This window comes from Scyliorhinus torazame, chromosome 9 (assembly GCF_047496885.1).
Source record: "Scyliorhinus torazame isolate Kashiwa2021f chromosome 9, sScyTor2.1, whole genome shotgun sequence".
NCBI lineage: Eukaryota > Metazoa > Chordata > Chondrichthyes > Carcharhiniformes > Scyliorhinidae > Scyliorhinus > Scyliorhinus torazame.
The window spans coordinates 197,706,479-197,721,469 of NC_092715.1; the positions used below are offsets into that span (position 1 = coordinate 197,706,479).

Sequence of the window (14,991 nt, forward strand, 5' to 3'; positions counted from 1 at the left end):
AGATTCACCACCCCATCAGTATTATGGGAAACCCTCAAGGCAGTTAGAACCATAGAATTCCTACAGCACAGGAGGTGATTCGGCCCATCAAATCTGCATTGATCCTCTGAAAGAACAACCGACCTAGACCAACCAGCCCACCGTATTCCCGTAACCCCACCACCCAGAGGAAACCCACGCAAACATGGAGAAAACGTGCAAACTCCAAACAGTCACCCAAGGCCGGAATCAAACCCGGGTTCCAGCCGTTGGTTCTCCTGGAAAACAGAATTTCTTTCAATGCATATAATATCAAACAGAAAAAATGGAATCAAGAATTGGTGGATTTAATTTTAGAAATAGACGATCATTATTCCATCAGCGCACCCCCCCCCTCTCTCTCTCTCTCTCTCTCCCCCCCCCCCCCACACCGCTGAGTTATATGAAGACCTGCTAAGCCTCCAGACTCGATTTGACTTACTTTCTACAAATAAAGCTGTGTACATGTTATGATTTTCAAGGGGGAGTTTTATGAATACAGGGACAAAGCTGGCTACCTACTGGCCCACCAGCTCAGGCACCAGTCTGCTACAATATGTTTTAAACAAACTAGATGTGAAATAACTCCACATACTTATGCTATCAAATAGCTTGGATTTAATTTATTCTAAATGGAGAGATTTTGTCAACATCACCACACTTGGGCAGTGAGAAAGCATTCCCATATAAAAGGAAGTAGGAACATTTTGTCCAGTGTCTGGGGCGGGAGGCAGAAGAAGGGACATGTGGCCAACGCAACCTCACAAATAACCGAATGCTCTCGGATCAGACGTCCGAACACTGAAGGGCCAATGAGGGAAACCTGTTGAGGGTGCGGACTAATCAGGATAGATCGTCATGTTTGGATGTGTGATGAAATTCATCAATCGTTCACTTCAAGAGCACTCAGTCCCTCTCTCTTGAGCAATATATTGTTAATTGAGATAAATGTTACATCAAATGCATTTACTTTACCCATCGAATGCTAAAAGACCAGCTGCACCTTGTAGATCTTGCACATACTTTATGCAGCATCATGGCAGTACATAGGATATTGATCAGTTTTCAAATAATCAGTATCTTATCAATTCCGTCTATCATCAATATGTAGTGTTAAGCTTCTCTGTCTTTATTGCACTAAAAAATTTTACTAAATGTAGATCTGTGTTGGAATTCCTGTTGTTTCTTTTATAAATGCTATTTGAACGATTTGATTGGTAATGTGACTCTTGTATTGTTGCAGAAAGTAATTTGGGGAGAAATTATTCCATTTACCTTTTTCCCCCATACATTTTAGAAATAAAATGTAGACCCACAGAGATACAGGTGTTTCATTGTTGTGTAGCACGATCTAATTTGGCTTTACTGATTCTGTTCTAGAGATACAGGTGTTTCAATTGCAAAATAAAGCTGCCAAGCTCCTTAGAATTGACTTGAGTGATCCACTAACATTGCAGAAACTCCTCGGTAAAATGAAATATCATTTAATAAAAGCTGCAGTTACATTACGAGCTAGCTTTAAGTACATAGTCCGAACACGTCATGTGTTGTTAGTGTGACCCAGTATTTGAACTTGCATATTTAAATTTGAGTGTCGTTTCAAAAAACAGTTTGTTCTCAAATCCTGACTTGGGGCTTACCACCTAACTCAGTCAAGAAGATTAGATTACATAGAACATTCAGTGCAGAAGGAGGCCATTCGTCCCATCAAGTCTGCACCGACCCACATTAAGCCGTCACTTCCACCCTATCCCCGCAACCCAATAACCCATCCCAACCCTTATGGACACTACGGGCAATTTTGCATGGCCAATCCACCTAACCTGCACGTCTTTGGACTGTGGGAGGAAACCGGAGGAAACCCACGCAGACACTGGGAAAACGTGCAAATTCCGCACAGACAGTGACCCAGCGGGGAATCGAACCTGGGACCCTGGTGCTGTGAAGCCACAGTGCCATCCACTTGTGCTATCGTGCTGCCCTGGTCAGTGCATTAAACAAAGAAGTACTGCTAACCAATCCAAACTGTTACCAAACTGAATTTGGATCAAGGAAGGCTCGTGTCTAACTTGTATAAAGTTGACTAGTTCACCCTAAATGCATTTTTATCGGATAATGGCTCAAATACTAATCAAATAAACAAAGTTGAAATAGTTGTAGCAATGAGCAACTTTAAGTTTTTAATATTTAATTGCGAGATTTGCACTGTTTTATCAAATGGAAAAGCTATACTTTACATTATCTGGTTGAAAAGTATCAGTTTCCATCCTTTTAGTTGGTAAGATTTAAATATCGCAATCACTAATTTAAAAAAAAACAGGCAATCATTTGGATTGTTTTATAGCTTGTAGGGAAAAAGCAAAGGGAATGTACCATTCAAAGATAATAGACCTAACATTACTTTCTGGCTTGCTTTTCATTATTGCCCACAGACTGTTCTGGGAGCTTAATGTTCCTCTGTTAAATAGTAGACTCGACTTCAGAAGGATTCCCTTTTTTTGCAGGGGGCTGTTTTTATTAGTATATGCAAAATCTCAAATCAGCAAAATAGCTCTTTGTACAAAAGCCTTAAAATACATGAATTACTTTAAATTGTTCAGTGCATTAAACAAAATAAATGATTAACTTGATTTTTCCTTTGGAAGGTAGGCTCCACGATAATGTCACTTGAGCAGAAGACCGAAATCTGCATATTATCGGAAATCATTGTAGACCTCAGTTATCGAAACTTTACGTGTTTATGAATGACGTACTTGATAACTGTGGTGTTTTTCATGGTATTGATCATTTTTGTTTAAGAAGATGGTCACCTACTTTCCTAATTTGAACATTGACTCTGCTGCAGCAATATTCTAAATTTCATATTTTAGCATTCACCGCTGATCTTTAATCGTCTGATTTTTGGAGCACATTACTTATGTGTGTGCCTTCTTAAATTGCATTCTTCTGCTTCCTGATTTTTAACCTCTTTTTTTTGCTTTTTGCTCATTTGTCCTTTTTTTTACTGTGATGTTGTAGAACTTGGAGCATATGGAAAACTAAAATATTATGACTCAATGACAGGAGAAGGTAAGAACTTCAACATCTTTCTCTGTTACATTATCTGTAATCATGAACATACACATTCTTATTACAATAAAAAAATCATTTTAACAACGTACGTGTCTCATTGTGTCATTTTACATTTTTCCCTGCTCTTCACTACATCTTTACATAAATGTTTCATTTGTTTCTGTGTTTGATATAACAAATGTAAAATGTGGTGATGTTTCAAATATTTTAATGTAGACAAAACTGTTATTTTTCTTGGTTAAAGTGTTTCAGTCACTTCCTATGCCTCACTACTTCCTTGTTTTCAATTGAGCTCCATTTCTTAATAAAGTAACCTTCACCTTCCTAACTCTGTGATTTTGCAATTCTGTCTTTGTGTGTTTCTGTATCTTGACCACAAAATGTGATCTTCCTCACCCGTAATCAAATAAATAACTGGTTTGTGAACTGGAGACAACTCACTCAAGGTTCTAATGCTGTTGAAATGTCATTTTGCCCCTCAGTTGACCGATTAGTTTAGATTCCAACATGTTTTCGTTTGACCCAATTCAGTGAAGAGATCTACACATCCATGTTTTCATTGTTGCTTTCACCACTAAAATACGGATATGACTTGAGTCCAGAACAGTGAGATGAAGGTCTCTTTTTGGTTGTCAGGGTCCAGCCTAAAATGAGATTCCGAATTCTCAATCTAGTTCCTATAAATCTATAAAACAAAATTGTTCATAATATGTGCAGGTTGGCATCAAAATAGCAGCCTTATTCAAAACCAATCATACAGATTGGGAAACAGATCTTCACACATACAAGGGGTGCTCGTCTGAGATTGAGGAAAATTTAATGAGGAACCTTAGCCTAGAATTAATATATGTATGCACCCCTGAGGAGTTATTGATGATAACCTTGGGTGCGTAACTGTAAATAAAAAAAATCTGCTGTTTTTAGGTTTGAGATGGGACAGGTGCATTTCTATGCAAATATGTTGCTCAGAATTTATATTTTTCATCATTCTATGACATCTCCCTCTACAGTTTCATCAAAATGGAGCACTGGACCATTTTGTTTTTAACTATCCTGAACATTCTTGCATTGGATAAAAGCAAATGACTGCGGACGCTGGAATCTGAAACTAAAGAGAAAATGCTGGAAAATCTCAGCAGGTCTGGCAGTATCTGTTGGGAGAGAAAAGAGCTAACGTTTCGAGTCCGGATGATCCCTGGACTCGCAATATTAGCTCTTTTCTCTCCCTACAGGTGCTGCCAGAGCTGCTGAGATTTTCCAGAATTTTCTCTTTGGATTCTTGCATTGAAACTTCCTACATTCTGCTCCAGTCAGAAATGTGCAAAGTTTGGCAAAGCTACTTCGCAAAGTTATTTATGTATTTGTGAAGCTAGGAGTCCTGCAGATTTGATGGTAATTGTGTTTCAGGACTGACTTTGTGATAATCTCACCCTTGCCGTCCTTCTCCACACCAATTAACTTTTATAAAACTGGGACAGAAAATAAGCAAGCTCTCAACTGTGCTGCCAGCATTTGCTCAATCACCTGCCTGTAAAGTGGAATGTTTGAACAAAGTGTCATAAGTGGAGTAATGTGGCTAGAAACTAACCATCCACATCCTACATTACAAAAAGATTGAGATTTCAGGACTGGCCAAATTAAAGACCAGGGATGGGAGTTATATTTGACTTTATATTTTCCCTAGATTTTTGTCTCACTGTGAAACCGTTGACTACTCTTAATGTATGATCCTGGAGAAAAGAAATAATTTAATGATTGTCCCTCCAGACTGACCCTTAATGGAATTAAGATTAGTTTCCCAGTATTTCAAAATAGCATAAGGGGAGGAAATGGTCCTTGTCATCCTGATTTCTGGACAAAAAATGGGAGTCAGCCAGGAACTGGTTATCCAGTGGAATTGGGCATGAGCAGTGCACCAGCTCTTGAGTATCTGAGATGGCCACCTAATGAATATTGTAGACCACAAATCCAAATTCTGGGTGAGCATCTGCCAGTTGGGTTTTCCAATTCTATAACAGCCTAACCTATAGTTCGTAAAGGATCACTGAAGACAATGGAAGAACACTGCAACACTGAATACCATGAGGGGGGTGCATGGACTTTCCTTGGGCACTGACTAGCAAGCTGCATTGAGATGCCCGGCTGGTGTTCTCAATTTTACAGTCTGTGCATGTTTTGCCCCTTTTTCACCCCCCTCCCTCCTTCCCCCACCACCCCCACCCCTTGACAAACAATTCCTCAAACATGGTCGTGAACAATCCCCACCGTGTCTCAAACCTCTCCATTCAAACTTAATCGGCCCCAACCGGAGGACGTTGTGCAGGTCCCCCAGCCAGGTCGCCACCCCTGGCGGCGTTGTCGACCGCCATTCCAGGAAATGTTTTGGGGGCAACCAGAGAGGCGAAGGCCACGACGTCGGCCTTCCTCTCCTCCATCAGCTCTGCACTTCCGATACCCCAAAAATCACCACCATATGGTCCTACCCGGCCTCTACCCCCACAATCAAATCCCAGTATCTCTCCAACTTCCCACACCCCCAAAACCTGGTTTGCTGGTCCTCGTCCACACTTCTCACACCTGTCTGCCACCCCCTGGAAGAACCCACTCATCCTTGCCCAAGTCATGTGTACCCTGTTTACCACCTCAAACTGTATCAAACTCATTCGCACACACGAGGAGGTTGAATTCACCTGCGCAGCGATTCACTCCGCACTCCCCAACCTATCCCTTTCTCTTCCCCCAAACTCCTCCCATTTCTCCTTGATCCTCGCCACTTGTGTTGCTGCTCCCCCAGCCACCCGTATATGTCATCAATCCTACCCTCCCCTTCCATGTCCGGAAGCGGCAACCGTTCTAATAGGGCATACTTCTGCAGGCTGGGAAACCCTTTCCACTTTGCCGTCCGTGCAAAGTCCCTCACTTGTAAATATCTAAATTCACTTCCCTTCGGGAGCTCTACCCTCTCCCGCAACACTTCCAGACTTGCGAACCTCTCCTCCAGATATAGATCCCTCATCAGCTCCACCTTTCTCCACCTCCTGTACATACCATCCGTCTCCCCCGGTTTGAACCCGGGGTTCTCACACAACGCGTTAACACCGACTTCCCCTCCATCTAAAGTGTCTCCTCAGCTGGTTCCACACCCTAATCGTGAGCTTTACAATCGGGCTCTCCATATGTATCCTCGGTGCCAGCAGTCGCGACGCCTTCACCAAGGGCCTCAGGCAGGACCCCTATAGGATTCCTCCTACATCCGAACCCATTCTAACTCCTCTCGTTCCCATCATCGCCTCACTTTCTCCACATTCGCTGCCCAGTAGTAGTGCAGCAGGTTTGGTAATGCCAATCCCTTTCTGCCTCTGTAGCAGGGCCCTCTTAACATTGACACCTTCCCCGCCCATCTAACCTCCGAAATCACTGCGTCCAGCTTCCGGAAAAAGGCCTTCGGAATATAAATCAGGAGTACCTGGAATACGAACAGGAACCTTGGCATGAGATTCATTTTCCTTACTTGAACCGTCTCTGCCAGCGTCTGGTGTATCATAGAATTTACAGTGCAGAAGGAGGCCACTCAGCCCATCGAGTCTGCACCGGCCCCTGGAAAGAGCACCCCACCCAAGGTCAACACCGCCACCCCATCCCCACAACTTAGTCAACACTTTCACATCTGTATTTAACATTGATATGGGCCTGTATGACCCACACTCTAGCAGGTCCTTCCCTTTCTTTGGAATTAGCGTAATTGTCGCTTATGTCAACATCTCCAGCTGCTCCACATTCTCCAGCGTCTCATAAACGCCCCCAGTAAATGTTGTTGTGCCAACTCTGCCACAAACTCCTTATAAAACTCCACCGGGTAACCGGGGCCTTCCCCGACTTCATCCCTCCTATACTTTCCATCACCTCTCAACGCTAATGGCTCCTCATCCAGCCATGAGAATTTCATCCCATTCAAAACCCACCCCATTATCCCCTCCCTCACCCCCCGGATTGGCCCTACACAATTTAAACATGAACATCATTGATGCAATGGGGGTGAGAACAAGAGAAAAGCTTGCAGTTCTGCAATCATCAACGTTGCTTAAATTGTTCACAAATATTCTGACCTAGGAGTTGCACAGCTGGAAGGGCAAATTTGCTGAGCGATAATTACAACACATGGATTTTTTTCAATTGGCAGAGAAGGAATGGCAATCACCACTTCTAGCTGCCCGCAAATGATGTGCAAGCTTTTGTGCCAATTTATGCTATTTAGAGATCCTTCTCTGTGTGGCATCCTCTATAGAGTGCCTGCGGCTTCTGTATGTAAAGCAAGCAAAACTTTGATCTTCAACCACTCCAATTGAAGAATACTTATTGAGACATACATACACACACCATCGTTGACTGGGACAGGTTTTCTGAGCCGGAGGAGCAAAGATTCAAATGGGAAATCCAGAAGTCTGGGATCGCCCACATGTTATGGAAATTTAAATCCACTACGGGCATAGTTATTGTGGCAGGATCCCTTCTTTCTTCATGGGTTTGTCTTGCAATCTGGCAGGGAACACTTGGAAGCGTGGGGATGGGGGAGATGGGGTTCTAACCACTGGTTGGAGGGGATTAAGCCTGATCATTCGCCCTGAAGGTGAAGGGTAGGCCTTGTGCTTTTGGGGGTTCCATTTGGGACAGGGGAATGTTTTCAGTCACAAGGATGATAAGTTTGGGGAACCAGGAGAAAAGCACTCCTCGTGACCCGCCAGAGGTACTGGAAAGGTGTTTGCAATTTTTCTGAAGTCATCCTGCCTCCCTTAAACAGTTGGGTTTCTGAGATCTGGGAAATGCAGGTGGCCAGGGTTAAATCTGTAAGGAAAGTGAAATATGAAGGTCCCAGCCATGTTTGCATGGCCACCCCGCCTCCTGTCAACACCTTGGTGGCTCTCTTCACTGTCCCATCTGCACTAAAGTTGCCCATCTCCTTGTTTGTGTCTATCTTGAGATTTTGAAAATTCTTACATTTCCCTCGCCCCACCATTTTTGGAGGGTTAAAATCACATACATTGGTAACATCAGATACGGAAAGTAAAACAAATAGGGAATGAACGATGAATCTAAGAGAAAAATATGAGTTAAAAGAGACAATAAATCATTTTAATGATCTCCGACAATAATTCAATTCTTCATGAATGAGACTACACTATTGAAACTTAAATTATAAGTGCCAGAAAGGTAATTTGGCAATAATTGAGACTTATTACCTTAAAGGTTCACTTACCCCTGAATGCGTTAGCCCTATCTTTTTCTGGCAAGTTTCATGGGTAAGTAGAGCAGGTTAAATGCGGAGAGTTTCAGTGATGTACCAATATAGTAAAGCTTGTTTAAGAGCAGGAATGTTGAACAGCATCTTCATGATTTCCACTTAAACTGCACGTGTGCTGATTTCGGAAGTTGCTGTCCAATTTCTCACATTGATCGTCTTATCTTGATTAACACAAAATCTGGGCCATTATATCCAAAACTGTAGAGAAATGGCTATTTGCTGGTTGTTTGGTTTTATAAGAAAGAAATTTAGGAACTTGTAATCCCTGTAATTATTAACAATATCCCAGCACAAATATGGAATATATTTTGTCACGATCTTTATAGCGACTGTTAACTTTTAAAAAGAAATCTTAATTTCCAGTTGATAGCTGAAGGGGGTGACATGACAAGATTTCACATTTTAAGACTTTTAGTATAACAAACAGACTATAAGCACTAATGACGAAACACTATTATTGTGGACAAGGTGTACTTTAATCTACCAAACAGAAAATTCTCCTTTCACTTTTAACAGAACCGAAAAACCGACTTCATAGGTATACTTTGCACTGCCCCTTAAGTTGTCATTCAATTTTCTCAGTCCCAGTTCAAAGTGATTCTTAGTTGGGTTTACGTCCATTCCTTTCTTTTCCCAACCTGGTAACTTTTAATCTTCGAACTGTATTTCCTGGAGCCCAGCGCACACGCGACAAAGCTTCTCGCCTCATTTCAAATTCTCACGAATTTAGTCTTTTGAAACCAAATACAAGCACGTACCCACATTCCTCTGTAGTTATCCATAAAGACTTGTGGCCTCTAACTGTTCTCTCTCTCTCTCTCTCTCTCCATTGGATTCTGTCCGTGAATTTCAAGAATATCTTGGAAACCCTTCCCTTCTCAAAGCCATGGGAACATGAATCACATGGCTTTACTGGGAATACTTAAAAAGAAAATTTTGTGAATGGTTTGAATTTTGATTGTAACATTTAAATATTTCTGTATAATGTCTGAAGGAATTTTTATGAGAGTTTAGTTTTCCAATTATTATTTCAGAATGATATCCTTATTCGGCACCTGGGTTTCTCCATTATCTGTGTGCTCCTGTGGATAACTTAACTCCACTATACAATCTGCCACTTATCTTGGGAAATTTATAGATGGCATAAAGATTGGCCCAGTGGTGTACAGCGTAGAGGATAGCTATCATCTCCAAAATGATTATAGCTGGGTTGGTGGAGTGGGTGATGAAGTGGCAGATGGAATTTTACACAGAAGTGTGAGGTCATACATTTAGAGAGGCCATAGGGAGCACATAATAAATGGGAATATACTAAGAGGGGTGGATGAAGTGAGAGACCTTGACGTACAAATACACAGGTCCCTAAAGGCAGCAGTTCAAGTAGACCAGGTTGCTAAGAAAGCATATGGAATGCTCTCCTTCATTGGCAGAGGTATACAATATAAAAGTATGAGTATAATGTTGGAATTGTAGAAAGCACCGGTGAGGCCACGACTGGAATATTGTGTGCAATTCTGGTTGCCGCACTACAGGAAGGATGTTATTGCTCTGGAGAGTGTGCAGAGGAGGTTTACAAGAATGTTGCCAGGGCTAGAAAAGTGTAGCTACGAGGAGAGATTGGATAGCTTGGGGTTATTTTCCTCGGAACAAAGAAGGCTGAGGGGTGACTTAAATGAGATGTACAAAATTATGAGGGGAAGGGATAGTGTGGCCAGGATAAAATTATTCCCCTTGGTGGAGAACTCTAGAACCAGGGGACATAGATTCAAGATAAGTGGCAGAAGGGGTATGAGGAAGATTCAAGATAAGTGGCAGAAGGTGTAGAGGGGGCATAAGGAAGAACCTTTTTACACAGAGGGTAGTGGGAGTCTGGAATTTGCTGCCCGAGTTAGTAGTGGAGGCTGAGATCCTAAACTCTTTTTTTTTTTTTAAAGTACCTGGATCTGCACCTTAAGTGCACTAAGCTACAGGGCTATGGGCTGGATGCAGGAAGGTGGGATTAAAAAAGGGCACCTGGGTGTTCTCCGGCTGGCATGGACAAGATGGGCCGAATGGCTTCCTGCTGCGCCGAAACTTTTCAATGATCTGTCATAGCTGGCTGACTGTTTCTCCCTGGTTCTCTGTCCCGAGCAATTTCTGGAATTATTTCTCTATATCCAATGAGCTTGTCTGCCTGTAAATGTTGGCTACAGACTGGAGCTGTCTTGGTTGTAAGCTGTGCTGTTTAGAGTTTGAGAGCATCGACCTGGCAACACTGCAGGAGGGGGAGTTTACCGCACCAGATTTCACCTAGACTACAACAACAACTTGCCTTTGTGCAGCACCTTTACCCCAATGGCCAGGGTACAAGGCTCCCTCACAGCCCCAGGGACCCGGGTTCGATTCTGACCTCGGGTGACTTGTGTGGAGTTTGCACGCTCCCCCCCCCCCCCCCCTGTGTCTGTGTGGGTTTCCTCCGGGCACTCCGGTTTCCTCCCACAGTCCAAACATGTGCGGGTTAGGGGGTTGGGGTGCTCTGTCAGAGGGTCAGTGCAGACTCGATGGGCCGAAAGGCCTCCTGCAGTGTAGGGGTTCCATGATTCATGATAACCTTGGGCACTGAGGTATTGAGGACCCCTAGTGCAAAAGAGTGGGGAGGGGGAGAGAGAGGTTAAGGAGTGAGGTTGGGTTGTGGATGGAATTCGAGTTTTTATGGGATTGAAGGCAGACAAGCATTCCTGTTTATTTCTGATCCATGTTCTGTGAATGAGCACGATCTGCTGCCCTCCCTGCTGTGTTCCTCTATCGATTGATCTGTGAGTGGCTGGTGTGTGTTTTTGGGTGGATGATGTGGGGAGTTGATTGCTGAGGTCTGCTGTTAAATCAGTCACACCTTCCCTGTGTGTGCAGATCCGGGTGGGAAGGAGAACAAGAGAGTCAATTACCAGCTCATAGACAGACAGAGGGAGAGAGGGAGGTAAGAAAACTCCGAGCTTTATAAACACCGGGGTCCCTAAATAGGCAACAACCCCCTCTTTATAAAGTTCATCTGCAATTTTAAATGGGGAAATTATTTATTTAGTTCAATCTGAATTGCAATGCAGCATTAGGCAAGGAGTTGGGATAATGGCAAATGTTTAACAGGGATTAAGGTGCATTTATACTAAATGTATCAGATGTTAGGACACACGTTGGAAATACCCAAAGTTTCCATTTTTGCTCAATCTATTTCTTGCTAAATAATATCAATCGGGCTGCTGTAAATGACATTTTGTATTTCTAAAGTGGATCTTCGCTGGCGTCCTTACACCATCGATTCCAGTCCCTTCAACGTTTCTGGCATTTTTCACCTCCAGAAGCTCAAGTTGCAGCAGCGACACTTTGGGGGGCTGCCTGTCCTGCTTCCTGTGTGAATGCTGCAACTCCGCCTTGCTCGTTTCCCAAAGCTGTAGGGATGTTTCGGCAACGTGTAAAATTCGCCAGCAGCTGTTAGCCTGAGCAGCAGTCACACCTTGTCTGTGATGCAGGGTTTCATCTGACTCTCCAGAGTCCTGTCCAGTCTGGAGGGGTGGGGCACAGACTGGGGGGTGGGGGGACACTCTGGGGCGGGGGGACACTGGTCACCCCCTAAAAGCGACAATTTTTGAACCAAAAGTTTTCAAAATAAAAGCAACTTGGAGATTGGGAGCAAGAAAGTGTGTGTGGGGAGAGGCTGCACCCCATGTTCTTATTAACCTGTCAGGAGGGGTAGTTAAAGGGGACAGGAATGGGGGGGGTAAAGGGGAATGGGGGGGGTAAAGGGGAATGAGGGGGGTAAAGGGGAGTGGGGGGGGGGTTAAAGGGGAGTGGGGGGGTTAAAGGGGAGTGGGGGGGGTTAAAGGGGAGTGGGGGGGGGGTTAAAGGGGAGTGGGGGGGGGGTTAAAGGGGAGTGGGGGGGGTTAAAGGGGAGTGGGGGGGTGGGGTAAAGGGGAGTGGGGGGGTGGGGTAAAGGGGAGTGGGGGGGGTGGGGTAAAGGGGGGGTGGGGTAAAGGGGAGTGGGGGGGTGGGGTAAAGGGGAGTGGGGGGGTGGGGTAAAGGGGAGTGGGGGGGGTGGGGTAAAGGGGAGTGGGGGGGTGGGGTAAAGGGGAGTGGGGGGGGTGGGGTAAAGGGGAGTGGGGGGGGTGGGGTAAAGGAGTGGGGGGGGGTTAAAGGGGAGTGGGGGGGTTAAAGGGGAGTGGGGGGGTTAAAGGGGAGTGGGGGGGGGTTAAAGGGGAGTGGGGGGGGGTTAAAGGGGAGTGGGGGGGGTAAAAAAAAAAAAAAAAAAAAGCTGTGCTGTTTAGCTATTCAGTCTACTACTTGGTCAAATATTCGCCAGTGAATACATTGTTAATCATGCACTATAATTACTTGCGTTTACTGGGAGTGTCCTTGCTACCATGTTGTCAATGCGTGCCTTCAATTTAATTTGCCCTCCATTGAGAGCTTGCAATTTACTTTAAGTCTCTGTTCTTGCATCTGAATTTCAGTACTGGCACACACCATATTCCCACACAGTCAAACTTCCAAAGCATTTCAGTCGTGAATTGTTCAGTAGTAAATAATTGAGAATTTGACGGTGTCCTTGCGACTGCCTGTTGTGAATTATATGTAGACTTTGCAAAGAAGAGTTGTGTTTTTAATAGTGGCCAGTGCATGATGTTTGAGTGAAAACAGAAAATGATGGAAATATTCAGCAGCTCTGACGGCATCTGTGGAATCCGAGAGTTAACATTTTTAGGTTGATGGCTTTCCATTAGAACAGCTTAACTTTTTCTCTGTCCACAATGTGGCCAAAACCATTGTGTATTTGTGCGATATTGGAGGCTCTGACTAAAATGTTGCATTAATTTGCATAAGACGAAATATCTAAGACATAGTTTTGTTGGCATTTCTAGAATAATTTACTCCAAAGGCTTAATTATGCAGAAGTCATATTAGCTGCTGGAAGCATTTGTATTGCATTTGTATGGCAATACAAATTAACAGACCTTAATTTTCACAAGGAATGCTACATTATGAAAAAAATGTACTTGTATATTTATCTTTACCACAGCCATGGACAATGACCTAATTATGTGGTTTATGTGAGGGGAGTATCATTATCGGGATAGTACACCTTAGATATATTCTACAATACAAGGGGTATATGAAATTTCATCAGACTACAAAGTTTTCTTTAGTTGCAATAGTGATGTGATTAATTGCCCTTGTGCAGTAGAACATTCCTCAAAGAAACGCTGACATTTTCAACAATTTATAAGAAATAACTTGAAGGGCTTCATAGTATTAGTCATAGCAACAACTTATATTTTTTCATGTAGTAAAATGTCTCACGGTGCTTCCAATGAGCATTATAAAGCAAAATTTGTCACCAAACCAAAGAAAGGTGGTGTTGGGGCAGATGGCCAAAAGCTTGCTCAAAGTGGTCAAAAAAGTGCTGGAATTCCACGCAGTGAAGGCATGACCACCAAGGTAGTCATTAACATGTGGGCTGCTCAAGAAGACAGAATTCAAGGAGTGAGGTTATTTTGGAAGAATGTGGGGCTGGAGAGGGGAAAAGCAACTGAGCAATTTGAAAGCAAAGGTGAGCAATTTAAAATCTAGTTGTTGTTTAACAGGGAGTTGGTGTAGGTCCATGAGCACATGGATGATGGGTAAGTCGGATTTGGTACAAGTTAGGACAAGGACATCCTGAGTTTTGGATGATCTCCAGTTTACAGAGGGTAGAAAGTGGGTTATCAGTCAGGAACATGTTAATATAATCAAAGATTAGACATTACAAAGGCATGAATGAGGGTTTCGGCAACAAATGGGCTGAGGCAGAGACAGGCAATGTTCTTGGCGATGGCATGGGTGTGTGGTTGCAAGCTCCCCTCCGGTTCAACTGATTTGAATGTTGTGAACAGACTTCTTAAACGCCAAATAGTTGTCAGAGAGGGGGATGAAGTCAATGGAGGGATGGCTAGGAAGCAGGGCTGATTGCACTCAAGACAATGGCTTTGGTTTGGTCCATCCAATGTTTTATTGGAGCAAATGTCTATTCAACCTCTACTGGATGCCGGGTGGGCAATCTGAGAATTTAACAACAGTTGAGGGTCGAGAGAGGTGGCGCTGACCTAGAGCTGGATGTTGTCATTGACGTGTGGAGAAGCCGCTAGGGGGAGGCATTGGAGGAGGAATGGGAAGATGCCAAGGATAGATCCTTGGGGGATACTACACTAGAGATAACAGTGAGCTCGCAGGAAGAGAAGCCATTGCAAGTGATTCCCTGGCTCAGATTGGATAGATAGAATGGAATCAGGTGAGAACATTGCCAACCAACTGTACACAATAGAAGCAGTAGAGGAAGAATGTGGTCAACCGTGTCAAAGGCTACAGACAGGCAGAGAAAGATTGGGAAAGATAGTTTACCATTGTCACATGCACACAGGATGTCATTTGTGTAAAATAACAAAATTGAAAGAGTTTTTAAAAATTGAATGTGTACCATTTATAAATTGTTTTAAGCTTCCCTCTTGTAGTTTACATCATTTGGTTCTCTTGATTATATTGCACCTTTGTTCATTTTTCCAACTTTCCTCCATTTCCTTCCTCTTGTAAAGGCA

At 43.5% G+C, this 14,991-nt stretch overlaps 1 protein-coding gene across 5 annotated transcripts in view; it reads left to right on the forward strand.

The window, feature by feature from the left end:
- The window catches only part of slc24a2 (solute carrier family 24 member 2), a 397,942-nt gene that overhangs the window by 265,040 nt on the left and 117,911 nt on the right, over nucleotides 1-14,991 (forward strand). For 3 of the 5 annotated variants that reach the window (XM_072516936.1, XM_072516939.1, XM_072516937.1), the window contains one exon: nucleotides 3,037-3,087. The exons of the other annotated variants lie outside the window; for them this stretch is intronic. In XM_072516936.1, coding sequence (XP_072373037.1) covers nucleotides 3,037-3,087 — 51 coding nt within the window. The remainder of the gene's footprint in view (nucleotides 1-3,036; nucleotides 3,088-14,991) is intronic. 5 annotated transcript variants of the gene reach the window in all.